The sequence below is a fragment of the Rhinatrema bivittatum genome, chromosome 8 (assembly GCF_901001135.1).
Source record: "Rhinatrema bivittatum chromosome 8, aRhiBiv1.1, whole genome shotgun sequence".
In the NCBI taxonomy this organism is placed as follows: Eukaryota; Metazoa; Chordata; class Amphibia; order Gymnophiona; family Rhinatrematidae; genus Rhinatrema; species Rhinatrema bivittatum.
Genome location: NC_042622.1, coordinates 171529018 through 171556614, shown reverse-complemented (window position 1 = coordinate 171556614; position 27597 = coordinate 171529018). Strand labels below are relative to the sequence as shown.

Sequence of the window (27597 nt, the reverse complement as noted above, 5' to 3'; positions counted from 1 at the left end):
TTCCCTCGGTGCTCGGCCTGGTCTTTCTCCAGCACAGAGGAAGATGCTGATGCCCTAGATGTCTGTGACTGACATCACTGCTGCCTTGCTGTTCCCAGCGAGGTTTTTCGATGGACTGTTGATGCTCCTGTCTGTGATGACTGGGTAGATGTCTATGGAGTTAACTTATTTTGAAAAGGGACCCCATTTTGTCCAGTCAGGCACACTTTCCCTTTGGGGTCATTTGAGCACAGCTTGCGCATCGAACATCGTGTGTTGAGCCGAGGTACAACACACAGGCATCATGCGGATCTGTAAATGACATCGTACGCGGACACTCTGGGCATTTTCTAAAGCCTGTAGCCATGATGGAAAAATGGGCTGCAAAAACTGTCGGTGGCCTGCGGGAACCAAGGGTAAGGTAGCCGGAACTGACCGAAACACAGTGAAAATTACTCACAGAGCGTCGAGGAAGACGATGTCGCAATGGGAGACCCCTATGAGGGAACTTTTTGTGAAGAAAACTTCAAGTTTTTCCGTGAGGAAAAGTAGTGAGAAAATTCTCATAGAGCTCCTAACTGCGAGGCAAACTGCAGCGTGGAAAAAAGAGACTGAAGGGAGACCCCTGTGGCTACAGGGATTATGGCATGCTGGGCATGCTCAGTGTGCCAGTCAAAAGTTCTAGAAACGTTTGACAGAAAAGTTTTCCATGATAGGGCTCAGTCTGCTGACATCACCCACATGTGAGGACTACCATCCTACTTGTCCTGGGAGAATGATACTACTGCAGCTTAACACATGGGACAAGTCTGCATATCCTCAGACAAAATGCTTTGAAGCCTCCATAGGCTTTTGATCCATCCACCACTGGCCTATTGCACAACAGAATTAATTTTGATTCTGTAAGGTCACTGAATACCTAAGACCACCAATGTCAGCTTGGTTATTGCCCCATGAGGATCTGGGAGGAATGCTAAGCAGGGGCTTGAAATCTTGCATATGCAGTTCTCCTTTACACATCACAGTGGGACTATATTCTGTCCCATTTCTCATCGTGGCATGAGATGGCATGACATTTAAAACTAATCGTAGAAAATTCTCACAACGCACAATTAAACTCTGGAATTTGTTGCCAGAGGATGTGGTTAGTGCAGCTGGGTTTAAAAAAGGTTTGGATAAGTTCTTGGAGGAGAAGTCTATTACCTGCTATTAAGTTGACTTAGAAAATAGCCACTGCTATTACTAGCATCAGTAGCATGGGATTGTACTTAGTTTACTTGCTAGGTACTTGCAGCCTGGATTGGCCACTGTTGAAAACAGGATGCTGGGCTTGATGCCAGCATGCAATTTCTTATGGCACAGAGAATGTGGCCTAGAGTAGTCTCATTACAGTACAGCTAATAGTCATTTGAATACACACATAATGCCCTATGGTAATCAAAAGGAATTTCCCAAGCTACACTGGAAATGTAATGTCTCAAATGTTACAGATCTCATCTTTACCCTAAAGAAATTGTTAAATTCTGTTCTACACAGTCAGATAATTTGACTTATTCAATGCATTTTGTTCAAATGGGAGCCAAACAATATACAATTATAATACTTCAGAAATATGCAGTCACTTCTGGGTTAGAAAGCAATTACCAAGCTTTGTTCCTGATCTGCAGGATAGCTTCTAAAAGGATAGGACAATATTACTCTTCCTACTTGAGTGACAGGAGGATAAAGAACAGATTTGAATTCATCTTCCAGAAGTTGTAACTTTAACTCAATCTATCCACTAGGCTTTTAGATAGACAAATTCATGGTTCCCAGAATTTTCAGATTACATCAGCTCAGGCAATGGTCTATGGAAGTTGGGATGTTAAGTTATTCTGAGGCATCACAGAGTCAGCTTGCATGTGTTAATACATCTCTTTTAGAACAATGTGAATAAATGGATGCTACCATATTGTAACCATTATCCAACATCAACCAATGAGAAATATTCTAAATAATGAGAAATATTCTAAACTTTCACCATGGCTCATCTTAACTTACCACTAGAGGAATTCCTGCTCCTGGACTCCTGCCCCTGAGCATGCCCACAGAAACACTGGCCAAGCTGCTCGGGTATGGTGCCAACTGCAGAGATGTAGCAAAATAGGTCAGCACAGAATGACAGGTTCTTAGCCCGTCAACCCATTATGTGAATTTACACATTGTTCAGAACTTTAGACTCCTGCATTTCATCTGTCAGGACATTTGTCTTATTTTTGAAGTTGTCTCCAAATTACCTGTAAACATATGCTCAATCCTTAATTTAAGCCTGACAGAGAATGAGCTCTGAATTCTAATGTGAGATACTTGTATTAATATGGTCAATAGCCTTGCAAGGTTTTGTAAACACATGCCTCTGCTTACCCAATGGAGAAGGGGAGTAAGGTCGTGAGGATCCTGTCGAAAGTCTTCGTCCGGTCACCTGCACAGCATCTGCTGAGACTGGGGAACCAGATCCCATTTTTGTAAATCCCATGGGACTGGTATTGGACCTTCTCACCACTCCAGCTCTACAATTTAACACACAGGTAGTTAACTTGCAGAGAAGAGATACACAAAGATGAAACTTACTGGATTATTAAATGCAGGGAATGAAAAACCAAGGCAGGATGGAGACAAAGACTTTACTTCATTGTTCAGTTACTAATTTATAGGCTACAGCTTGTAAGAACAAATTGCCATATTGGGTCAGACGAAGGGTCCATCAAGTCCATCATCCTGTTTCCAACAGTGGCCAATCCAGGTTACAAGTACCTGCCAAGTACCCAAACACTAAGTAGATCCCATGCTACTGATGCCAGTAATAGCAGTGGCTATATCCTAAGTCAACTTGATTAATAGCAGATAATCTATCATTGAAGGCTCTGTTCCTGATATATTGAAATCTGCAATGGTAAAACCAATTACGAAAAAACCTCAACCCAATTTTCAGGATTTGTCAAATCTAAGGCCAATTTCTAATGTACCTAGCATATGTAAAATCTTAGAAAAGGTAATTAACTATCTGAATACCTTGAAACGCATAGTACCTTATTCCCTTCTCAACATGGATTCAGAAAGCATTACAGCACCAAGACCTTATTAGCATCCTTACAAGACACCATCCTACGAGGAGCCGATAATAGCCAAACTTACTTTCTGATCATGTTAGATATCTCATCAGTGTTTGATACAGTGAACCTTAAAATTCTTTTAGATAGACTATTTGAAATAGGCATAAAGATTCAGCTCTGAAATGGTTTAATTCCTATTTGAAGAACAGATCTTTTAATGTGAAATTTCAGGATAAAGAATCTGAACAGATTGATCTTCAACACGGTGTACCTCAAGGATCTTAGTTGTCCGCAACTCTTTTTAATATTTATATGCTTCCTTTATGTAGAATTTTATCTGGTTTTATTCTTACATATTTTATATATGCAGATGTTCAAATTTTAATCCTGATCGAAAAATCAATTGACTTAACACGTAAGTTCTGGGACATATATCAATCTGCTATTAGTAAAGTACTAACCCAAATGAATCCCTCTCATAATTCAAAAAAAGACTGAAATTTTATACATGTGTCCTAAAATAAGCCAAGCAAAAGAACTAGAAAGCTGTCAAAAACTATCCTATTTTCTTTGAGGTCCAAGATCTTGGGATTTTTCTGGACTGTGAAGTCAATTGAAGAGCATGGGTTAAAAAATTAAGGACGGATATTTCAAACTGAATGTTCTTAAAAGATTGAAGCCTCTTTTATATCCAAGAGACTTCAGAACTGTTTTGCAAGCTCTTGTTTTATCTAAGTTAGATTACAGTAATTCGATGTTTTTGGGACTACCAGCTAATGTTATAAGACCTTTGCAATTGTTACAAAATTCCGCGGCTAGACTTTTAACTGGGACTAGAAGATCTGACCATATCACTCAGATATTGAAGGACCTTCATTAATTGCCTGTCAAATACCGAGCACAACACAAAAGTTTTATCCTTAATTCACAAAACATTGTATAATGAAAAGATTGAATGGCTAACCTCAGCTTTACATTTTCATATTCCCTCAAGAATCACAAGATCAACTGGTACGGGGATGTTGCCTAGTCCATCTCCTAAAATTGCACACTTCAATAATGTACAAGAAGGGGCCCAGCAATAGAAATCACCCTGTGGAATTCTCTACCACAAGATTTGCGGATGGAATCAGATATTAAATTATTCAAAAAGGGTATAAGAACTTGACTATTCCAACAGGCCTTCCAATAATTTTAATGATTTATACCCTTTTAATATTTAATATTTATCTTATTGCTGTTCTTAAACTTTTAAATCTTTAAACTTAATTTTTAATACCTCAACTATTTTAATATTTTGTTTTATTTTATTATGAAATTATGTATTTATATCTTTTCCTTTAACTTTTGAGATGCAAATGTTTTTAAATGAATATTTGTTAGAAAGCGTAAACCGATTGACATATTCTCATGAACACCGGTATATAAAAACTAATAAATAAATAAAATAATGGACTTCTCCAAGAACTTATCCACACCTTTTTTAAACCCAGCTACCTTAACTGCACTAACCACATCCTCTGGCAACCAATTCCAGAGTTTAATTGTGCATTGAGTGAAAACATTTCTCCGATTAGTTTTAAACTACTTTTAACTTCATGGAGTGCCCCCTAGTCCTATTACCCGACAGACAGGCCGATACAGTACAGTGCGCTCAGGTGGAGCGCACTGTTAACCCGCGATTGGATGCGCGTTTGACGCACTAACGTTACCCGTTATTCAGTAAGGGGTCGAAAGCGTGCGTCCAAACCCCCCCCCCCCCCAAACCCAATAGCGTCTGCAACATGCAAATGCATGTTGATGGCCCTATTAGGTATTCCCGCGCGATTCAGAAAGGACAATGTGCAGCCAAGTTAAAGTTAAAAAAAAAAAAATTTGAAGTCTGCCCGCGGCTTGATAACTGGGCACTCAATTTTGCCGGCATCCGGTTTCCGAACCCGTGGCTGTCAGCGGGTTTGAGAACTGACGCCGGCAAAATTGAGCGTCGGCTGTCAAACCCGCTGACAGCCGCTGCTCCTGTCCAAAAAGAGGTGCTAGGGACGTGCTAGTGTCCCTAGCACCTCTTTTTACCTATTTTTACCGCCGGGCCTAATTTGAATACTGAATCGCGCGCACAGGAGAGTGGCCTGTTCGCCCGCTCTCCCACGGACTTTACTGTATCGGCCCGAGAGTAAATAACAGATTCCCATTTACCCGTTCTAGACCTCAAGATTTTAAAGACCAGGAGGCTTATGAAAAAAATGAAAAGCTTGGGAGTGATCGCAAAGTTGTTTGGAGTGGATTACAAACTGGTTGACTGATAGAAGGCAGCATGTGATGGTAAATGGAACCTACTCTGAAGAGAGAATGGTGTTAAGCAGAGTGTCACAATGATCGATTTGGGACCAGTTCCTTTACAGGTGAAACTCTTTCAATATCTTTGTGAGCGACACTGCAGAAGGAATAGAAGGTAAAGTTTGCCTATTTATGGATAATACTAAGATCTGCAACAGAGTGGACATGCCAGAAGGAGTAGAGAATAAGATGTGATTTAAGGAAGCTTGAACGGTGGTCGAAGACATGGCAGCTGGGATTCAACGCCAAAAAGTGCAATTCATGCATCTGGGGTGTGGTAATCCAAAAGAGATGTATGTTATAGGGGGTGAAGGGCTGCTTTGCACAGAGCAAGAGAGGGATCTTGGGGTGAAATGTCTAGTGATCTGAAGATGGCGAAGCAATGTGACAAGGCGATAGCTAAAGCCAGAAGAATGCTGGGCTGCATAGAGAGGAATAACCAGTAAGAAAAAGGAGGTGATAATGCCCTTGTACAAGTCCTTGGTGAGGCCTCACCTGGAGTACTGTGTTCAGTTCTGGAGCCCGTATCTCAAAAGGGTCAGTCACAGGATGGAGGCGGTCCAGAGAAGGGTGACAAAAATGGTGGGGAGTCTCCAAATGACTTATGAGGAGAGGTTGAATGACCTAAATATGTCTACCCTGAAGGAGAGGAGGTGCAGGGGAGATATGATACAGACCTTCAGATACCTGAAAAGTCTTAATGATGCACAATCAACAAACCTTTGCCGTTGGAAAGAAATTAGTACACTGTGGATCCCCAGGGACTAAAGGATGGCTATGAAGAGGGAAGTGTGTGGGGGTAACTTGCTGAGTGGCGGTTTCTACCTTTAACTAATAGGCCTTCATGCTGTTGATGCAACTCCAATATTGCTCTCTGCTCAAATAATACTCTTTGCTTTAACGGTGATGGGGGAATCTAACTCAGACAGCAACAAAGGACACAAATTTAAGGTCTGGGAAAACAAGTAGGAGTGGGGGTAACTTGTTGATACGATTGTTACTACCTTTAACAATAAGCCTGAAACTTGAAGATACCACAAGCTTGTTGGGCAGACTGGAAGGACCGTTTTGTCCTTTTCTGCCATTTCTATGTCTCTATCATATCCCCCCTCAGCTGTCTTCTCCAAGCTGAACAGTCCTAACCTCTTTAGCCCTTCCTCATAGGGGAGCTGTTCCATCCTCTATTTTATTTGTTCTTAGAACAAAAAGGAAAATTAGTTCTTACTTGCTAATTTTCATTCCTGGAATACCACAGATCAGTCCAGATAAGTGGGGTTTTGCAACCCTACCAGTAGATGGAGGCAGAGAATAAAATCTTTTCAGGCACTCCTAACTAAACCGAGTGTGCCACCTGCAGTCCCTCAGTACTGACTTGCACCCAAATCACAATGCGTATCTCCCAGACTCCAAGGATTTCTCCCTCTAGAGCGAGCTGAGGAGTAAGTTGGAACCCCCTAACAAAACTGAACCCTCAACTTAGGGTAATGAAAAAACTTCCAATTTCCAAATAGTTTAAGCCAATTAGAATCTTTTTCAAATTCTGCATCAGCAGCATCCAGAAGCAGTAAAAAGTCTTTCGTAATAAGGGGACAGGAGTCTGGACTGATCTGTGGGATTCCAGGAACGAAAATTAACAGGTAAGAACCAATTTTCCTTTACTGTTCATACCCCAGATCAGTCCAGACAAGTGGGATATACCCAAGCCCTTCTACACTGGGTGGGAACCTGAAAGACCTGCATGCAGAATACTTTCACTAAACGTGGCTTCCTCTGGGGCCCTGACATCCAAACGGTAATGTTTAATAAAAGTGTGCAAAGAGGACCAAGTCGCTGCTCGACAAATCTCCTGCGGAGAAACCAATTGACATTCCACCTAGGAGACTGCCTGCGTCCTAGTAGAATGCACTCTCAATCCCTCCAGGACTGACCAACCTTTACAGATATTGTCTCCTTCAATCATCTTTCAATCAGGCCTCTTTGCCAATTTGCAACCCTTCTTTGGTCCACTGAATAACACAAAGATGGTCCGATCTCCATTTGTCACCTTGAGATGCCACAATAGAACCTGACATACCCAAAAGGTGAAATTCCTTTGCATGGGGTGAATCAGATGTCAGGGATGGAAAGCCTGGTAATTCAGTCTGCCTAAGATGAAAGGCCTCAAAAATTCAATGGCAATACCCCTCAAGTTACAATTACTAATAAACGATTTACAACATATGAGGGAAACTAAATTACAGTATTAAATTAATTTAAAAAATCAGGAATCGGTATCAGTATTCAGTGCTTCAATCTCCTGGGATCTTGCCCGCAAAGGGCTACAACTCCTCTCATCTACGTTGCATGTAGAAGGGGCTCAAGCTTTCTCCAATTTAAAGGAGAATCTAATTAGTACTGCAATCCCACTAAACCACCAATGTTGGTCTCAGGATAGCCCGTCCCACATCTGCTGGGAAACATACTGAATGGCTGAAGTCAATGCAGTGGTATATCTAAGGCGATGTCAGCTTTGAAACCTGACTCAGTCTCCATCTATTAGCAGGGGAGCACATAACCCATTGGTCCTGAGTCCATCTGGCTACATGCTAGGAAAAAGGCCTGCGCAACAGAAAAAAAAAAAAAAAAAAAAAAAGACAGCTACCAAGCAATCCAGATAGAAGAAAAAGAAATGGAAGCTATACTTTCCTGTTTCTGGGTGCTCCTGGCTGGTACACATGGCCAGACAGGTGAGAAGGCCTCAGAGGGAGTGAGGGAACCAGGACCCTTGGCTTTTCCTCACCCTGGAAATCTAGGTCAAGCCTGGCGAGGGATTGCCAACCCCCCGCTTGCCCTGCTTAACCAGAGGGTTGGCCCACAAAGGAACCTAACACTTCTGGGAGCACCGGTCCTCGCTTTTCTCCTAATTCTAAACTCCTTATCTTTATATAAAAAAAAGTTCAGAATGCAGGTTTGCACCTCTACCATTTGCTGGAGACAGAAATAGTGAGAGACTGCAGGTGGCACTCTTGGTTAAGTAGCAGTGCCTGAAAAGTTTTTGTTCTCTGCCTCCATCTGCTGGTAGCGATGCAAAACCCACTTGTCTGGTCTGATCTGGGGTATGAACAGAAACAGAGTTAGAGTTTACTCATTTTAAACACCCCCAAAGCAAAAATTCTGCCCATAATGTTAAGATCTTCAGAGTTACTTATGGGCAGGATACAACTCTCCCCATACCAATTTTGGAAAACTGGACTAAGATTACAGAGCTTTGAGTAGTTCAGGGGCTAGCGAGGGAGGAGATGCACACTTTGCAGCATGCAGGAGGGATGTACAGCCATTGGAAGCAGAAGGGAACTTAGCATTCAGATTACCAACAAATAGAAATAATCGGGAATAGGAATAGAAAATCAATTTTAGGGCAGTTAATTACTGCATGCCATGGGCACAAGATGTGAACTACATATGTTTCAGACCAAAAGCAGAGAGTTTATTTATAGAATAAGATGTTGCAAGAATTATTTCCCAGACTATCTTCATCCTCTAATATGAAAAGCTGATCTAGAGGACTCTCAGGTGAAACCTGACTGTTGAGGTGTGGGCAGTGTCAAGAGATGTAGAAAAGTGCACATTTATGTAAAGTTCAGTTCATTGCTAGTGCACATGGAGTCAGGGAATGTCTGTGCCACAGGCAGAATGAAACACTATCCAAACAGCATAACCATTTTGAAAAAGCTATCAAACCAATGTATGTCATTAGTGCCACAGAAGGAACAATGCCAGCAGAGAGAGCTAAATAAAGTAAAGAACAGCACCCTTTACACTTCTAATCATTAAACTTCAGTTTCTAAAAACATTTAACTGAAATCACTCTATATAGTAGAACACAATAAATAGTGCAATAAATAGACTGCTTTGATTGACTTTTTGATAGGCTTTAAGACAGTGAACTTCTGTACTTTGAGGCAAGATTTCTTGAAGCATGTGTCACTCTTGAAATTACAATTGGAGCAGTCACACCACACTATCGTAAACCAGAAAATGTAGAGAAAACAAAAGGCTTACCTGGGGGATCCATGTGGATTTGACACAGGGCTGGCAGCTGAGGTCAGGTGCTGTTCAATTCGCTGATAGTTCTGTAGCTGTGTTGGGACAGGAATTGGTGTTGTCTCACTGCGGGGCGATACGGAAGGCTGGGTCTGTCTGAAGTCAAATGGCATAAAATGGAGGAATGAGTACTGCGGAGCAGGCCTCTTGAATCTGCACCATTGTCATATCAAAGAAGGGTTTGGGGAGCACCAGGAAAAATAGAAAATAACACAGATGTTACTTTTTACAATTAGTAGCAGTGTTGCTTCTGTAAAACAGTAAGGAAGCCAGTTCAATCCAAGAATGATTACCAGCTCCAAAGCTGAGCACTCAAGCTGTGCAATCTTAGAGCTAACAGCCAGCAGAACCAGCCCTGCATATGAATTGAGCTAAGTTCCTCCCTCCACTCCTCCACACTTTACAATTCAAAACAAACTGGTTCTAGGAAAGTCAGCTGAACTGAGAACAGGAAATGCAACTAGAAGAGAGCTGCAGTGTTTACCAAGCTACACTCAGAATTAAAACAAAAACAAACATTATGCAACTGCTCTTTGAAAAGGGAGAAAAGAAAAAGATTAACATTTGCCATTGACCTCAAGCTTCATTTAGTAGCCTAACATTTGCTGCTAATTTTGCAATTGAAAGAACCAGTTCTCTGACCTATGTAAAGTAAAAATATAAACGTTCATCCTTTGTATGTGTCCCCTCACCTCAAACAGGAAACAACTCAAAACCAACTTGCCTTAGGAAAGCAAACAGTATAAGCAACATTAATTTCTGCCTGCCTTTATGTAGGGGGGAGATCTTGGTAGCTGTAAGCAGCATTCTTTTTCCTAGCCCTGTCATCCTGCCCCCCAACCCCAGTTACCTACTCTTCATTCCCTACATGAGAGAATGGGGATCTCAAGTCAAAAAATATGGGTTAGATCTCGCATCTGGCAAGACATCTAAATAGGCCATGAAGGTATTTTTCACACCCCTACAAAATGTCAGAGCTGGCAGTCAGCACAATCCACTTAAAATGAGGATTTAAAAAGTGCTCTAAAAAGAAAAGGCTTGTTGGCATTACCAGCCAGCGAAACGCTTCCCCTTTCCAGAGACAAACCACAACAGTAGGCTGTCTCCTCAGTTATCAGCCACATGGGGATCTTTACCCACTCTGTATACTGAAGAGGAATGCACAGGTTTAATTCAGCACAACAGAAAAAAGGATGGTTCTCTCTATCTGTCAAATCTACTGGAATGCAAACAGGACATCTGAATCTTTACTCCTGGTGAACCATGAGACTGGGAACTAAGATGGTCGTTTCATTTGAAGATGACTAAAATTGCATGGCAACTTAAGAATGGTTTTTACAGGTACTGCCTGAAGAGGGATGGGTGCTATGGCCATACAGTTCTAGACTGTTTCTGCACCTTTGCTCTTCCTCTTCCCCCTTCTGCAGCCTCCGCCTAAGCATTTTCAGGTCTGTGTGGCTCTTTACTGTGACACATTATTCATGAGATTGACCATCAATCAGTGTGAGCCTGCAGTAAGATGCACCTGGATTCACAGGAGCCTGGGAAGCAGCAACACTTCAGAAAGAAAAATTGGAGGCGGGGGAGAAGCTGGATGTTTGTGACCATCTTAGTCTGCCTGGCAAGATGGGGTACTTTTGATGTGTGATAATAACCTGGATTAAATAATCAATGGAATGTGTTTTATCTGGTTTGAGGAAATCTCATAGTCCATTGGATGCATGTCCAGTTTGGTTATATATTTGAACAGAAATTTGACAAAACTGTTAGTAAATGTCTGACAGGTTTCTTCCCTGAGATATTTAAAAAGGCTATTGTATACCCTGTTTTGAAGGAATCAGGGGCTGCTTTATGCAGGTCTGACCCAGGTAGCTATCACCCGATTTCCATTTTACCATCTGTTAGGAAAATCATTGAAAAATTAGTATTGAATCAGCTGATATCTTATCTGAAGAAAAATTATGTAAGTCATCTGAGAAAGTGGGTTTTGTAATGTACACAGTACTGAAACAGTTCTGGTTTCTGTAACATTATGTTCTTTGAGAATTAGATAGGGATTATGCAGAAGTGATTTTTTTTGGCTCTCATCTGTATTCAATTCAGTATCTCATCCTTTATTATCTAGGGTGGTGGATATTGGGATAGGTGGATTGGTGGGAAATATTTGATAGGTAGGTTATTTCAAGTTTGTGTAGGTGAGGATAGCACTGAGTGGATGAACTTACGTGGGGTGCCACAGGGACTCTTTATTGGAGATAGATTTTTTTTACATTTTTTACCATTATGCAAACTGTTAGAATATATGAACATCAATTTCCATCTGTATGCTGACGATTTACAATTGCTATACTCAGCACTGATATGCAGGAAACCATTTTACATGTGAATAAGAGTACTGACAAGAAGGCTGTGGATGAAGAACAGTGATTTACTAGAGAATGTGAAGAAAACTGATCTTACCAGTAACTCGGATAAAGATACCTGTTTCTTCCATCTCTTGTCAGGTTGAGGGGGATACTATTTCGATAATGGAGACAGTTCGTGATCTATTTTTGTTAGAAACAGGATTTTCTTTGCAGCCACAATTGAGTGCAGCGGTAAGACAGCTTTAAGCTGCAGAAGCTACATAGATTAAAATTCATCCTAAATCATGATGATTTTAGGATGGTTATGCAAGCTTTTAACATGTTTGGACTATTGTCATGCCTTATAAATAGGGATGCCTTAAATGTTATGTAGTAGCTCTGCAAATATTGATGAATTCTGCTGCTCATGTGGTCTCAGATTGTCCCCTCTTTGCTCATTATCTCAATATTACAGGAGCTGCATTGGCACCCTATTGAGTTTGAGTGCGCTTCAAGGTATTATCTTTAGTTCATATTTATTATTTTAAAACTTTTCTATACCGTCGCTAAGTTACATACCATCGCAACGGTTTACAAATAGGCACATAAAATAAGGTATGTCAATATAGATTATTGTACATTCTAACAGGTGCCAATAAAGTTCAGTTACAATTTTCATAAATAAAATCAATATTTGAGTAATGTTGGTCTTGTCTGGGTGTACTATTAAGTTACTCTCCATTTGTAGTTTTACGTTTTAGTTGTAAGATTGAATAAATTAATATCATGCATTTTATAATAGTTGTTGTGTGTTCATTCTCAGAGTGATTTATGGTGAAAGTCCAGCTTATCTGAAACAACTGACCAGTGTATATCATCCTCCTAGGTATCTGCGCTCAGAATTCTAGCAACAAGATTGTGGAACGAGTTTCCGCTAAATAAGTATTATAAAAAATTTAGGGAGATGCTGACAACTCACCTTTTTAAAGAAGCTTATGTGATGTTTCAATCTGTTTTAGTTATACATATTAATAGGCCTGTGACCAAAATATCTTACATCGGGAACTGTGAGGGAAGTATTTTGTGTAGATATTCTTTAATGCAAACTTTAATCTTGTATGCTTTTTATTGCTTATTCTCAGACTTATAAGTAAAGCTCCTATACTTGTAATTGTGTTGGGTATTCTGCGAAATAACCTACCAGTTAGCCACCCTGGAGAGTTCTGCTTGTAGAACACTCAAAGAACATGGAAGCTAGAGCCCTGACATCCAAGCGATAATGCCCAGCAAAAGTGTGCAACGATTTTCCAGCAGCCGCCCAGTAAATTTCATGTGGAGACTCCTGTTGTGACTCAGCCCAGGAATTTGCCCGAGAACAAGTCAAGTGAGTCCCTAACCCCCTGGCAGCAGGTGATCTTTAGAAACATAAGTCGACACGATCGCTTCCTTCAGCTCCTGCACGACTGTAGTCTTAGATGTCTTATACTTCCTTACTTTGGACCAGTCTGCAGCACAAAGGTGATCCGATCTTCAAAGAGGAAATCCTCGGAAATCATAAGTGACCTTTAGATACCTCAATAATGCATGCACTCCATCTAAGAGCCTAAGCTCCCCCATGTGAGGCATAGAGGAATCCAAATCCAGAAAAGCTGAAAGCTCCGCTGTCTAAGATGGAACACAGATTACCTCAGGCAGAAAAGTCACCATGCTTAAAGATACCCCCGAATCAGACATCTGCAGGAAGGGAACTTGACAACAGCACCTGGAGCTCTTAAATCCTCCTGGCTGAACAAATAGCCACCAAGAAAGACACTTTAACCGTAGCTCTCTTTAGTGGTTCAAACCAAGCCTCACACAATCCTCTACAGACTAGATTCAGATTCCAAGACTGACAAATGTTCCACACCTAAGGACGCAAATTCTTAGCTCCCCAAAGGAACCATATAAAATCCGGATATGAAGACAGAGGTGCCACTACCTGGACTCTGAGTTAAAAGGCCAGTCCTTTGACCAGAATCTTTATGTGAAAAGCCAAAATATGTGACACCGTAGTCTGAACAGGCTGAAGCTGCACTTAGTCAACAGCAGACTAGGACTCAAAAGATCCTCCAAATTCACACATACGTCAAGTAGGTCACCTAGCCTGCAATAAGGTGGAGATAACCACTTCAGAATGTCCCTCTCCATCTCATTCATCTTCTCTTAGAAGAGAAGCCATGAGACAGATGTGAGCCGCCTGACCTGAAAATATTGGTCCCTGGTGGAAAACAGTCAACCAATGTCCAAACCTCAGGGGCCAGTCTAGGCCATGTTGATCAGATCTAGGAAGCATGGTCAATGTGGCCACTCTGGAGCTACCAGGATCACATTGCCCAAATGTTTCTCTATCCGCCATAATCCCTTGCCCACCAGAAGCCACGGAGAGAAGACAAAGAAAAATCCCTGGAGTCCATGGCAGCAACAGAGCTCTGATTCCTTCCTTACCATGTTCTTTTCAGCAACTGCAAGACTGCGCTGCTTTAGTATTCTTTGGTTGGGATAACTCCATCTTCTGTGAATGAGACATTGCTATCTCCAACAGCTCCCATTCCCTGGGGTCTAACTTTCTCCAACTGAGAAAATCCACTTGAACATTGCTCACTCTGGCGATGAGACACTGCCAGCTACTCCAAGTGCTGTTCTGCCCAGAGAATCAACTCCCAGGCCTCTCAAACCACTGCCTGATTCTTTGTTCCACCTTGACGGTTGATGTAGGTCACTGTTGTCGCATTGTCTAACAGGATCCGTACTGAATGGCCGTGTAACCTTGGCAGATAGGTAAGCAACATGAAATGCACAGCTCTAGTCTCTAACCTGTTTTGACCACTGGCCTTGCACTGACTGATTTTGTCACACTACTCCCTCCAGTCTGAGAGGCTTGCATCGGTGGTGACTATTATCCAATTTGGAACCTCCAATTTAGCATCATTTTCGAGACTAGTGCAAGTAAGCCACCACGGAAGTCTGTTCCTGGCTTCCCCCTCTAACGAAACAGGAAAATGAAACACTTCCAATAATGGATGCCAATGGGAGACAAGAGCCACCCTGCAGAGGCTGCATAGTCGCAAATGTCCAGTGCATTAATTCCAATGTCTATGCCTCAAAAGACAGGACCTGTAAATAGTCCCAGACCCTGGGCACAGAAAGCTCTAGAAGCAGCCTAATTTGACTCTACAATTTCAGCAATCTTTCTCCGTGAGAAACTCTGCCAGTGTGTTTGAGCTCCCAGATACTCCAGAATTTGAAAGAGGACTAAATGGCTTGTTGCTACATTCACCACTCATCCTAGAGACTTCAAGTGCATCAGTATCTTTTGTACTGACTTGACAGAGATCCTCTGATTTTGCATTGAGCCAGTTCAGATATGGATATATCAACACACCCTCTTTCTGCAATGCAGCCACCCCCACCATCATCTTAGTGAAGGTACATGGAGCCATCGCTAGCCAAAGGGAAGGGCTCTAAACTGAAAAAGTTCTCTTAGGACTATGAAACTAATCTCTGGTGCTCTGACCTGATGGCTACAATCAGATACATCTTTGTCAAGGTGAGAGATGCCAGGAACTCTCCCTTGCGTACTGCTATGACAGACCTCAGAGTTGGACCCAGTTTCCTTGCACACACAAGGAATCTTGAAAGCCACGTTTACCTTCTTTAAATACAGTATCTCTTGAACTGGATACAGGGGGGAAAGAACCAGGACACTTAACTCAGAACTGACCTCTGGCCACACCAACTGGCTGATGCAATATAGTGCGCTCTGTTGAGTGCACAGCTTTACACATGCATCCAAAATCCCTCATGCAATAGGGGGATTAGCGTATCCAAAACCCACATCCAGACCAGTGTGTAGCTAATAGTGCTCATCACATGTGAATTCATGTTAATGGGGCTATTAGCTATTATCCCCTGATGTAAAAAACTGCAACGTGGCCATGATGCCCATTTTAACGCTGCAAATTTAACATCTGCTCGGGCTGACGAAAAAAATCCAGTTTTCTGTGACTCATCCTATTAGTATCCTAGTGAAGCAAAATTGCTTACCTTGTAATAGGTGTTATCCCAGGACAGCAGGATGTAGTCCTCACATATGGGTGACATCGGTAATGGAGCCCTATACGGAAAAACTTCTGTCAAAGTTTCTATGAAACTTTTGACTGGCACCAGAGTGCCTACTGAGCATGCCCAGCATGCCATGATATTCCTGGCCACAGGGGTCTCCCTTCAGTCTGTTTTGTAGCAATTAGCGTTAGCCAAAAAATAAAATCATGAAACGTATCGTACCCAACTCCGCGGGGTGGCGGGTGGGTTTCGTGAGGACTACATCCTGCTGTCCTGGGATAACACCTATTACAAGGTAAGCAATTTTGCTTTATCCCAGGACAAGCAGGATGCTAGTCCTCACACATGGGTGATTAGCAAGCTAGAGGCTGAGTCATTTTGTAGTGAAGCAAAGTTGGTCTTGTTGATGGAAATGAGTCAGCCGAAAATCACAGCAGGTTGGATGTAGTAGGAGTTGGGATTAAGTTGGAAACAAGTTCTTTAAGACAGATTGTCCATAGGCTGAATCTTGTCATCCTTTGTCTAAACAGTAGTGAGCTGCAAAGGTGTGAAGAGAACTCCATGTTGCTGCTTTACATATGTCAAGAATAGGCACAGAGCGAAGGTGTGCTACTGAGGTTGACATTGCTCTGACCGAATGTGCTTTTACTTGCCCTTGGAGAGTAAGGCCTGCTTTCTCATAACAAAACTGTATGCAATCTGCTATCCAGTTTGACAAAGTATGTTTACCCACTGCTTTACCTGGTTTGTTTGGATCATAAGATACAAAAAGTTGATTGGATTTTCTTTGGACTGCAGTGCGGTTTAAGTAGAAAGACAGTGCACATTTCCAGTCCAAGGACCACTCTGTCATGTAGGAACTTTGTAAAAGGTTCGTATGTGACAAGTGCTTGTAGTTCACTGATCCTTCTAGCTGATGTAATGGCTATGAAGAAGACAGTTTTCCATGTAAGAAATTTTAGGTCACAGGTATCTATAGTTTTGAATGGGGAACGCATGAGCCTGGTTAATACTACGTTTAGGTCCCATTGTATGCTTGGGGGATGAAAAGGAGGTTTAAGGTGAGTTAAACCTTTCATAAATCTACTGACGAGAGGCTGTGTAGAGATAGGTGCGTCTCCCAGCTTGTTATGGTAAGCTGAGATTGCACTCAAATGTACTCTTACAGATGAAGTCTGAAAGATGGTATAGGTAATCTAGTAGTGAGGTAGTGGGGCATGTGAAAGGATCAATAGATTTCCGAGTGCACCACAAAGTAAACCGTTTCCATTTGTAAGAATAATTCTTCCTAGTGGAAGGTTTACGTGACGCTATAAGCACTTGAGATATAGTGGTTGGGAGGTTGAGTGGTTGTAAAATCAAGTTTTCAACATCCATGCCGTCAAGGACAGGGATTGAAGGTTGGGATGGCGCAACCGACCCTGATCCTGAGTTATGAGATTGGGAGCTACTCCCAGGCGAATGGGATTCCTGACTGAGAGGTCTAGCAGTGTAGGAAACCATACTTGTCGAGGCCAGTATGGGGCTATGAGTATCATGGTCCCTTTGTCCTGTTGCAGCTTCACTAGAGTTTTGGTTATGAGCGGTATCTGTGGATACGCGTATAACAGGCCTGAGTTCCAGTGGCGAGCAAAGGCATCCTTTGGGAGGCTGTTCTCCTGCTGTAGCAGGGAGCAATATTTGTTCACTTTGTAGTTCAGGTGAGATGCAAAGAGATCTATTGTTGGTTGACCCCAGCGTTGAAAGATCTTGGTTGCTATCGTTGGATCCAAGGACCACTCGTGTGGTTGGAACTGACGACTGAGGCGATCGGCTATTATGTTGCGGATGCCTGCTAGGTTAAGTGGCCTGTAGAAGAATTGAGTGTGCTAGGGCCCAGTCCCAAATCTGTGCTGCTTCTTGGCAAAGGAGGTAGGAACCTGTTCCCCCTTGTTTGTTGATGTACCACATGGCTACTGTGTTGTCCGTCTGAATCAGAACAGTCTTGTGTGAAAGGCAGTCCTTGAACGCATGTAGCGCATAACGTATAGCTCGAAGCTCTAGGATGTTTATTTGAAAAGAGGCTTCGGTTTTTGTCCATGTCCCCTGGGTCTTCAGATGACCAATGTGCGCTCCCCAACCTAAAGTGGACGCATCTGTAGTCAGTGTTACTCGTGGAACTGGTTGCTGGAAAGGTAGGCCTTTGAGCAAATTGTTCATTGATGTCCACCAAAGGAGGGAAGAGCGCAGTTCCTGAGTTATGTGAATTTGAGAGGACAACGGTTGAATGGCTTGAATCCATTGTGTTTTTAGTGTCCATTGCATTAGCCGCATGGTTAATCTGGCCATGGAAGTGACGTGAACTGTGGAGGCCATGTGACAGAGTAGGGTGAGGCACTGATGAGCTGAGACTTGAAATTGATTTCGGAGAGTGTGCCAGGTGCATGAGTGTGTGGGCACGGTCTCTTGGAAGAAAAGCCCTTGCTATGATGGTGTTTAAATCTGCACCGATGAATTGTAGAAGGTGAGATGGTGTGAAAAGGGATTTCTGGTAGTTGATGAGAAATCCCAAGGAGTGAAGCAAGTTGACTGTGAGCTTGAGGGAATTGAGAGCTCCTTCTTTTGTCTGACTCCTGATGAGCCAATCGTCTAGATAAGGGAATACATGTACCTTCTGTTTGTGGAGGTGTGCCACCGCCAGACACTTTGTGAATACTCGAGGTGCTGAGGCTAGGCCGAATGGAAGCACTCTGTATTGAAAATGTTGTCCTTCGACCAGAAATCGCAAGTATTGGCAATGAGGAGGAAAGATGGGAATGTGAGCGTAGGCATCTTGAAGATCCACAGAGCAGAGCCAATCTCCTCTCTTTGAAGGACAGGTAGCATGGTGCCTAATGACACCATCCTGAATTTTTCTCTTTTGAGAAATTTGTTGAGATTTCTGAGGTCTAGGATAGGACGTAGGCCTCCTGTTTTCTTTGGAATGAGGAAATATTGGGAGTAGAATCCTCTGCCCTGCTGAGGCCCGGGAACTGGTTCTATGGCCCTGGTTCTCAGAAGGGTGGATAATTCTGCTTTTAAAAGTTTGGAGTGATGGTGCACTGTCCAAGAAGAGATTGGTGGAGTGTCTTTTGGTACAGTGAGGAAATCCAATCTGTAACCCTGAGCTACAATGGAAAGTACCCAGTGGTCTGTAGTTATGGAGGTCCATGCTGGATGAAAAAAGGCTATGCGACCTCCTACTGGTAGGTGTGGGAGTGGATTGGCAGTTCTGCTCTGAGTACTTTTCAAAACCCCGATGTTGATGCAGTCTGAGGAGGGGGTTGAGGCCTAGAGGGTCTTTGCCAAGACTGAGGTCGCTGAGTTGGGCGAGATGGTCTTGCATGGCTGGTAGGAGGATAGTAGCGTCGTTGACGGTAATAGGGACGCCTGGTATCCCGTCTGGGAAGCCTCCTAGAAGGGGGTTGAGACTCCTGAGGTATTAAAGAGCTGCTTTAGAGTTTCAGTATGCTCTTTTAATGTGGCAACTGCTTGTTTCACCTTGTCCCCAAAAAGACTGTCACCAAAACAAGGGAGGTCGGCTAGTCTCTCTTGTACTTCTGGCCTCAAGTCTGATGCGTTGAGCCAGGCCCATCGACGAGCTGTAATACCAGAAGCTGACAGACGAGATGCAGTTTTGAAACTGTCATAAGTTGCCCTAACCTCATGCTTGCCCGCTTCTAGGCCTTTATAAACCAGTTGGGAGAAGGCTTCCTGATACTGATCAGGGAGTGTCTGCGTGAGCTCTTGGACCTGCTTCCAGAGATTGCGTTGGTACTGGTTCATGAAGAGTTGGTAAGCTGCAATCCGAGACACCAACATAGATCCCTGAAATATCTTACGTCCTAAGTTATCAAGGAATCTGTTGTCCTTTCCTGGTGGCATAGAGGAGTGAGTTTTCACTCTTAGCTTTTTTCTGTGCGGACTCAACTACCACCAATTGGTGAGGTAGCTGAGCCTTCTGGAATCTAGGAATGGGTTGGACCAGGTACGTAGCATCTGATCTCTTGTTGTCTGAAGCTAGTGATCCAGGATGTTCCCACATTCGGTACATGAGTTCTTGTAGTACTTCATGTACTGGCACAACCAAAATTTCCTTTGGAGGATCTACAAATTGTAGGACCTCCAGGGTTTTTTATCTGGCATCTTTCTCAGACTGTAATTGGAAAGGGATAGTCTCCCCCATATCCTTAAAGTTGGAAAAAGATAAGTCTTCTGGAGGAGACTTTCTGCGGTCCTCAGGAGGAGATGGTTCTGAAAGCATATCTTCGTCTGAAGAGATATCTGTGGCAGTATCTGTGGCAGTATCTCTTGGTTGAAACACAGGCGGTGGCCTTGTAGGCATCGATGGTGGACCCTTTGGATTTATTGGCAAAGGAGGCGACTGTGGCTGGTGAGGCCTAGGAACTCCTGATGGGCCTGGTATGGGCTCTTCGTCGATGTCTTGCGGTTTTTTCTGGACATGGCATCGATTAAAATGTCCAGTTTCTGCAGAGGTTGGAAAATCGATACTTCTGAGGGTGGCATCGATGGAGTCATCAGCGGAATCGATGCCGGAATAGAGGGCGGCACCGATGGCGGAATCGATGGTAACATCGGCATCGATGGTACGGGTTCCGATGGCACCGGAACTGGTGCCGATGGTAAAGTCGGTGCCGATGGCTGCGATGGCATCGTATCGATGAGTGCTTGTCACACCGCTTGACGGATGTATCCATCAAGTTCCGCCCGCATAGCTGATGGAATCAGAGCAGCTATGGGGGGAGGCGGTGATGGCGATGCCAGTACCTCCTCAGAGCCCTGAGGAGGTACAGTACCCTGCACCGGTGTCTGTGGGGATCGCCCTGGAATCGTAGGCCTCGGAGACTCCGCACTCAGCCAAGGTTTCTTAGCGGAGGAGGCAGATTCCTTCGATGACGTTGTGGGTACCGGGTCGATGGCGTACGCGCGCCGATGCTTCTCCTTGGACTTCTCACTGCCCGATGTGGATGCCTTAAACGATGTCGAGGGGGAGGGATTGGAAGCATCTCTGGCCTCACCTGAAAGTCGTTTAAGGATTACTTGCCGGATCGATCCAGAAGATGACAACTGGGCTGACGTCGATGCTACTGGGAGCAATTGAATATTGAAGAGGTGCTCCATCTTCTCCATCTGGAGTCGACGTCCCTTCGATGTCATCTCAGCGCAGCGATTACAGGACCCAACATCGTGTTTTTCGCCAAGGCAGAGCACACATTCCTGGTGCGGGTCAGTTATGGACATGTTTCTGGTACAATTTGGGCATTTTTTAAAACCCGAGGCCATTTTAGCTGGACAGCCATCGACGACTATGGCGAGAAAAACAGTACGGAACAGACGAAAAAGAAATAGAAAAACTTACCGCAATGGTAAGGAAGGGAGACCCTTGCGATAGGAAGTTTTTCTAACTTTTTTGGAAAAGTTTTAAGTTGTAGTGAAAAATCACCACAGGACTCCAGTTTAACCGCGAGGCTAACGGCTCCATGGAAAAAAGAAGACTGAAGGGAGAACCCTGTGGCCAGGAATATCATAGCATGCTCAGTAGGCACTCTGGGTGCCAGTCAAAAGTTTCATAGAAACTTTGACATAAGTTTTTCCGTATAGGGCTCCATTACCGATGTCACCCATATGTGAGGACTAGCATCCTGCTTGTCCTGGGATAATACTAAATATAAGGAACCATAAGGAGCATAATTATGTCCCGCTCAAGAGCTTATAAAAAAATCCTCTGTCTCTCCTCAGAGGGGGAGCCATAGAAAGCAGCATTCCCAAGGTCCGGCCCAATCAGAACCCCTACCAGCAGTGAGTGAAGGAGTGAATACATTAAGTGTCGGGCACTTGATATTAATTTATTCATTCCTTCACTTCCTAATTCAACCATTCACTGTCATGTCAGTTCAAGGACCAATCCCCTTTCAGAAAGCCATCCTGAAAGTGGATAGCAAATGTTGCTTACCTGTAACAGGTGTTCTCACAGGACAGCAGGATATTAGTCCCCACATATGGGTGACATCAGGATGGAGCCCAATCACAGAAAACTTGTCAAAGTTTCCAGAACTTTGACTGGCCCCTACTGGGCATGCCCAGCATGGCACCAACCCTGCAGCCAGCAGGGGTTCCCCTTCAGTCTTATTTGAAAGCTACAGGCAGTGCCGAAAAATAAAAAAACGTTACGAACCCAACACCGCGGGGCAGCAAGCGGGTTTCGTGAGGACTAACATCCTGCTGTCCTGTGAGAACACCTGTTACAGGTAAGCAACATTTGCTTTCTCACAGGACAAGCAGGATGGTAGTCCTCACATATGGATGAGTACCGAGCTGAGGATGTACCATGCACCAAATGTACCCAACGGCGTGCAACAGGCACAACAAGTGGGGTGGAATTTGGTAGAGGGCTGGAAACAGGTTACGCAGTACAGACTGGCCGAAGATGGAATCTTGTCTTCCGGCTTTGTCCAAGCAATAGTGGGCTGCGAAGGTATGGAGAGAACTCCAGGTGGCAGCCCTGCAAATGTCAGGAAGTGGCACAGATTGTAGGTGTGCTACTGAAGTCGCCATGGCACTCACAGAGTGTGCTTTAACACAGTCTTGAAAAGGAATGCCTGCTTGCTGATAGCAAAAGGATATGCAGTCCGCCAACCAGGAGGAGAGAGTCTGCTTACCCACAGGTTGCCCTAATTTGTTGGTGTAGAAAGAGACGAATAATTGAGTACTCTTCCTGTGGGCAGCTGTACGGTCTAGATAGAAAGCTAGAGCTCGTTTACAGTCAAGGGTATGCAGAGCCTGTTCCCCTGGATTGGAATGGGGCCTGGGAAAGAAGGTAGGTAGTATGATGGATTGATTAATGTGAAACTCCGATACTACCTTAGGTAAAAACGTAGGGTGAGTGCGGAGTACCGCCCAGTCCTGCAGGAGTTTAGTGTAAGGCGGATAGGTAACTAGGGCCTGCAACTCACTAACCCTGCGAGTTGAAGTAATAGCCGAAAGGAAAATCACTTTCCATGTGAGATATTTTAGGTCACAGGAGTGAAGAGGCTCGAATAGTGGTTTCATGAGCAAACCAAGAACCAGGTTAAGGTCCCAAGAAGGGGCCAGAGGACGTAAAGGTGGTTTGATGCGGAGCAAGCCCTTTAAAAAGCGTGTTACAAGGGGTTGTACTGATATAGGGACATCCGACACCTTTATGGAAGGCGGCTAACGCACTGACATGCATTCTGATAGAAGAGGTCTTTAGACCTGACTGACAGATGCCAGAGGTAGTCCAAAAACTTTGGGATTAGACAGGAAAAGGGATCAAGGGACTGAGAAGCACACCATGATGTGAACCTTTTCCATTTATAGGAGTAAGATTTTCTCATGGAAGGCTTCCGTGAAGCAATCAAGACACGGGAAACTGGATCTGAAAGGTTAAGTGGTTGAAGGATCAACCTTTCAACATCCATGCCTTCAGGGACAAGGCCTGAAGATTCGGATGGTGTAGGCTCCCGTTGTTTTGAGTGATCAGCAGCGAGTCCTTTCCCAAGGGAATGTGCCTGCGGGTGGAAAGATCCTGTAGTATTGGAAACCACACTTGGCGTGGCCAGTGAGGTGCTATCAGGATCATGGTTCCCTTGTCTAACGCAGCTTCACGAGAGTCTTCGAGAGAAGAGGAAGTGGAGGGAATGCTTAAAGCAGACCGGTTGCCCATGAGGGAGAATGCATCTCTGGGCTGAGAGTGTTTGCTGACCTAGACCAGGACCTGAGGGTCCTGGTCTAGGCTCTGAAAAAAAAAAATCAGAGGAATTACCGGAAGCCCGATGATGGCATCGAAGGCACTGGTGCAGGCATAGAGGGCATCGATGGATGACTCGGTGGTGCCGAACGTATCGGCATCAATGGATGAATTGATGGCGAGGGACGCATCGGCATCGATGGCTGAGGCAACACACCCGATGGAGGGATGCGGAACGGTGTTTCTCCTCCCGATGAAGCTGTCATCGGGGAGAGTATCAGAGGCATCGGAGACCCGGGATCCATCTGAGGAAGGGCGGTCATCAGTGCTTCCAGTCTGGATAGCAGCGCTGCCAGGTTCCACAATCGGTGCCAGTGTCGGAGGAACCTGGAGACGTTGCATCGCCTTGTCGATGGCCTCCTGAACCATCCGGTCCAGTTCTTCTCGGAGACCTGGAGCAAGCAGCCCCGGCTCCGGAACAGAAGAGTGAGACAGAGGCATAGCTGGAGGAACCACCTTTACAGGTGGAATCGCGGCTCCCAAACCCTGATCGGGTGAGGGTTGCCTCGGTGACCCGTCGCAGGAATGGTCGGTGCCTTTCCTGGACGGGGCTTCGACGGCGGCGAGGTCGATGATTTTGCTCCCTTGATGTCTGAGTCTTACGATGTTGATGGCGATGTTTTTCCCTGCGATCCCCTCGATCCTGAAGGGGAGTAGAGTGTGTCGATGGCCGTGAAGACATTGAAGGCGGTTGGTCACCGGTCGGTGGTCGATGCTGGTGCGAAGTTAATGGTGCCGGTTCCGACTACTTCGATGCAATGGATAGAGTCGGGGTTTGAGCACGGAAGAGTACCATCTTCTCCATTCTGGCTTTGCGACCTTTTGGTGTCATGAGGGCACATTTGGTGCAAGTCAGGACATCATGCTCACAGCCTAAACACATTACACAGACTCCATGGGGGTCTGTGAGAGATATGGTGCGAATACAGTCCGGGCACCGATGGAAACCCCGACATGGCCATTGAAAAAAAAATCGAGCCGCGGTACGGTCAACGGCCAGTAGGCCGCAAGGGCCAAACCAGACGCCATGACCTTGACAAAAATGTAGCCGTGGTGCGGTCGATGACCGGTAGGGCCCTGACGGGGAAACTAGATGGGAATCAACTGCAACAAGGGTAAAACCTTAACTTTTGACAGCGGAGTTCAGATAGGGGGACCCCTATGGAGTATAATTTTTTGAAAATATTTGAAGTTCCGTGAGGAAAATTCCTGTCAGGAATCTCAAGAGAGCTCCTTAACCCGTGTGGCTACTGCTGAACAGAAAAAAAGACTGAAGGGGGACCCCTGCTGGATGCAGGGTCAGTGCATTGCTGGGCATGCCCAGTAGGTGCCAGTCAAAGTTCTAGAAACCGACAAGTTTTCCGTGATTGGGCTCCATCCTGTCACCACCCATATGTGAGGACTACCATCCTGCTTGTCCTGTGAGAATGCTCCTTTCACTGACAAGTGTCAGTGAAAAGAACCAATCAGGAACAGTCCTGCCGGTGGTAGAGAGGGAGCTCTGGCCAGGCTGTTCTAGACCCACAGACACTTTTCCTGGGTGCCCAATGCAGAATGCTAGGGAAACAAATTAATCGAGCACCCAGGACAGGTGGATGTGCATGTGTTCAAAAACATGCACTCAGTTTGGACATGTCTTTACATGCTGATATTGCATTGGCCTGTAAGCATGTACAGGGTCTGAGCCAACAAACTCAGCAAGACATCTGTGAAAAAAAAAAATCTGAGCAAGTTCAAAGCGGCTCTCAATCATATGCAATTCCTCTCTTCTAGAGATAAGAAAGCCAATTCCTCATCAGAATCCTCCAATGTTTCATGATCCACATCCCCTTGAACATTACCAGGGACAGACTCCTGTGGCATTTGTCTGCTGTGACTGACAAATGGGAGGCCCGAGCATGCAATCCCTATAGTGTAGGTTGCTTCGCCTTCGCTGAGCACCCCTGCAGAAAGATCTGCAGGTCCTGGAAACGTTTCTACCCAGAAGATGGAGGATGAACATATATCAGAGTCCATAAGCCCAAACTTGTTCTCTCCAACCTCTCTCAGGGATGCTTCTGCTCTTGGAAGTAATAGAACTGTCCATTGCCTCGCCTCCAGAGACTCCATATGCCAAGGGGATGTCCCAACATAGACAAAAACTGTACTAGTCAAGTCACTTTGAGCATCTAAACAGTGTTGACAAATGGAGATAAAGCGAGGACTGAATTGCTAACAGACGGCAAGCCTCACAAATAGCAAGGCACTTGGACCTGATCATCTCCGGTGCCTTGCTCTCTTATAAACTTTGGCTCTAAGCTGTCTCCTGCACGCCCATTAATGCCTCCCGGATGTACATGCACACCCCTCCAGGATGCATACAAATATACGCTCAACACTAGGTCGCGGTCATACACGCACAAGTACCTGCGCAAATACACACTTCAGTCTAGGTCACAGCCTTACGGGAACAGGTACCTACACAAGTATGCACTCAAGAACCTGCACAAATGCGTGCTCAAGTCTAGGTCGCAGACATACACGCTGAAATCTAGGCTGTGGCTTTATGCATACAGGTCCCGGTGCATGTAACTGCCATGCGGTGAGAATGCGCACACACACCTATGCACTTGGGAAAAGAATCGCTGCTTACCACACAGCTAAGCAAAGCCTGCTTGCACTTTCAGCACATTTAGGCCCAGATTTGTTCAACATCCGGTACCGAAAATCATCGAAGGCCTGAAGAGCTTCTAAACAGCTCAGGCCTCTTGACTGGCCGAGAATCCATGGAGACTGGGGTCAATAGACAGCATTCCCCACTGCTTGTTCTACTAAACAAGCTTTGCACATAAGCAAATTAAAACTGGCAGAAGACATCTACTCGAACCAGACACTCAATGAAAGTGCTTCTCTACACTTCTGTGGGACAGAGAACTGCTAGCGATAGTTGAGAGGGATTCCCCTGCCTCGCCTGCCGATGCTGCTAGGGAATCGTTGGGGAAAGCCTCAGCGCTAGACCCTTCAATCAGCATGTCAGGGACAGGGCCCATCCTCTGGTACCATGGTTCCCTTGACGCCATTGAGGTCCAGGGTCACACCCTTGTGTCGAGGTGCGTGACTGCCCACAATGCCATGGTGACGGCCTTTGGTGCCGTCAGCATCTGTGGAACTGGAGTTTCGCTGCACCAGTTTGGACATCTATGCCGCAATGCCCTCAGTGCCATGGTTCTGTGCACTCGATGACAGTGCCCTCAATGTCATGGTGAGTTCCGCCCATGTGCTTTCGCAGCAGAGGGCTTCCAGTTGTCCTCTGTTGCTTGGGTGTTTGTGTGTGCATGCTTGTTCCCTCCAGGTCACAACAGGCTGTGTTCTGCAGCCACAGGACTGCACTCCTGGTTGGATCCTGAGGTACGTGGACATCACAAGAGTGGCTCTGCCTTTCACCCTCTACCTTGTTCTTGTGGAACTGTCCCCTGAGGTGGGGGAGCAGCTGAGGTGGTCATTGTACCTTCTTCAGTTGGGACCCGTCTGCGGATTGCAGTGGCGACCTCCCTTATCCGAGGCTGGTAGCCTGTGGTGGGTTAGTCGCTTCAGTGCCTTGGTGGTCTGATTGTGCATCTATTCTCCTTCAGGGAGTTGCTTAGTCTATCAGGATCAGGAGGCCCTGATCCCACAGCTTTTTTTTTTTTTTAATTGTTTTTTCACACTGATGGAAACTGTGCAGCTTTCGTCCTAGAGTCTTACACATCTCTGGGTCCTTCCTGTATCCAGGAGGATCTATATCCACTGTTTTTGTCAGAATCCCTGCTTCTACTGTTTCCGTGATGCAGTTTCTTCTGCTTGCGCTCGCAGCGCTCCCTGCGGCAGGCATCCCTGC

The 27597-nt window shown here is 44.8% G+C and overlaps 1 protein-coding gene across 2 annotated transcripts in view; it reads right to left on the bottom strand.

Moving 5' to 3' along the window:
* The window catches only part of ULK2 (unc-51 like autophagy activating kinase 2), a 255524-nt gene that overhangs the window by 107742 nt on the left and 120185 nt on the right, over nucleotides 1-27597 (bottom strand). For both annotated transcript variants that reach the window (XM_029611375.1, XM_029611376.1), the window contains 3 exons: nucleotides 9447-9584; nucleotides 2383-2528; nucleotides 2020-2103 (listed from right to left, as the gene is read on the bottom strand). In XM_029611375.1, coding sequence (XP_029467235.1) covers nucleotides 2020-2103; nucleotides 2383-2528; nucleotides 9447-9584 — 368 coding nt within the window. The remainder of the gene's footprint in view (nucleotides 1-2019; nucleotides 2104-2382; nucleotides 2529-9446; nucleotides 9585-27597) is intronic.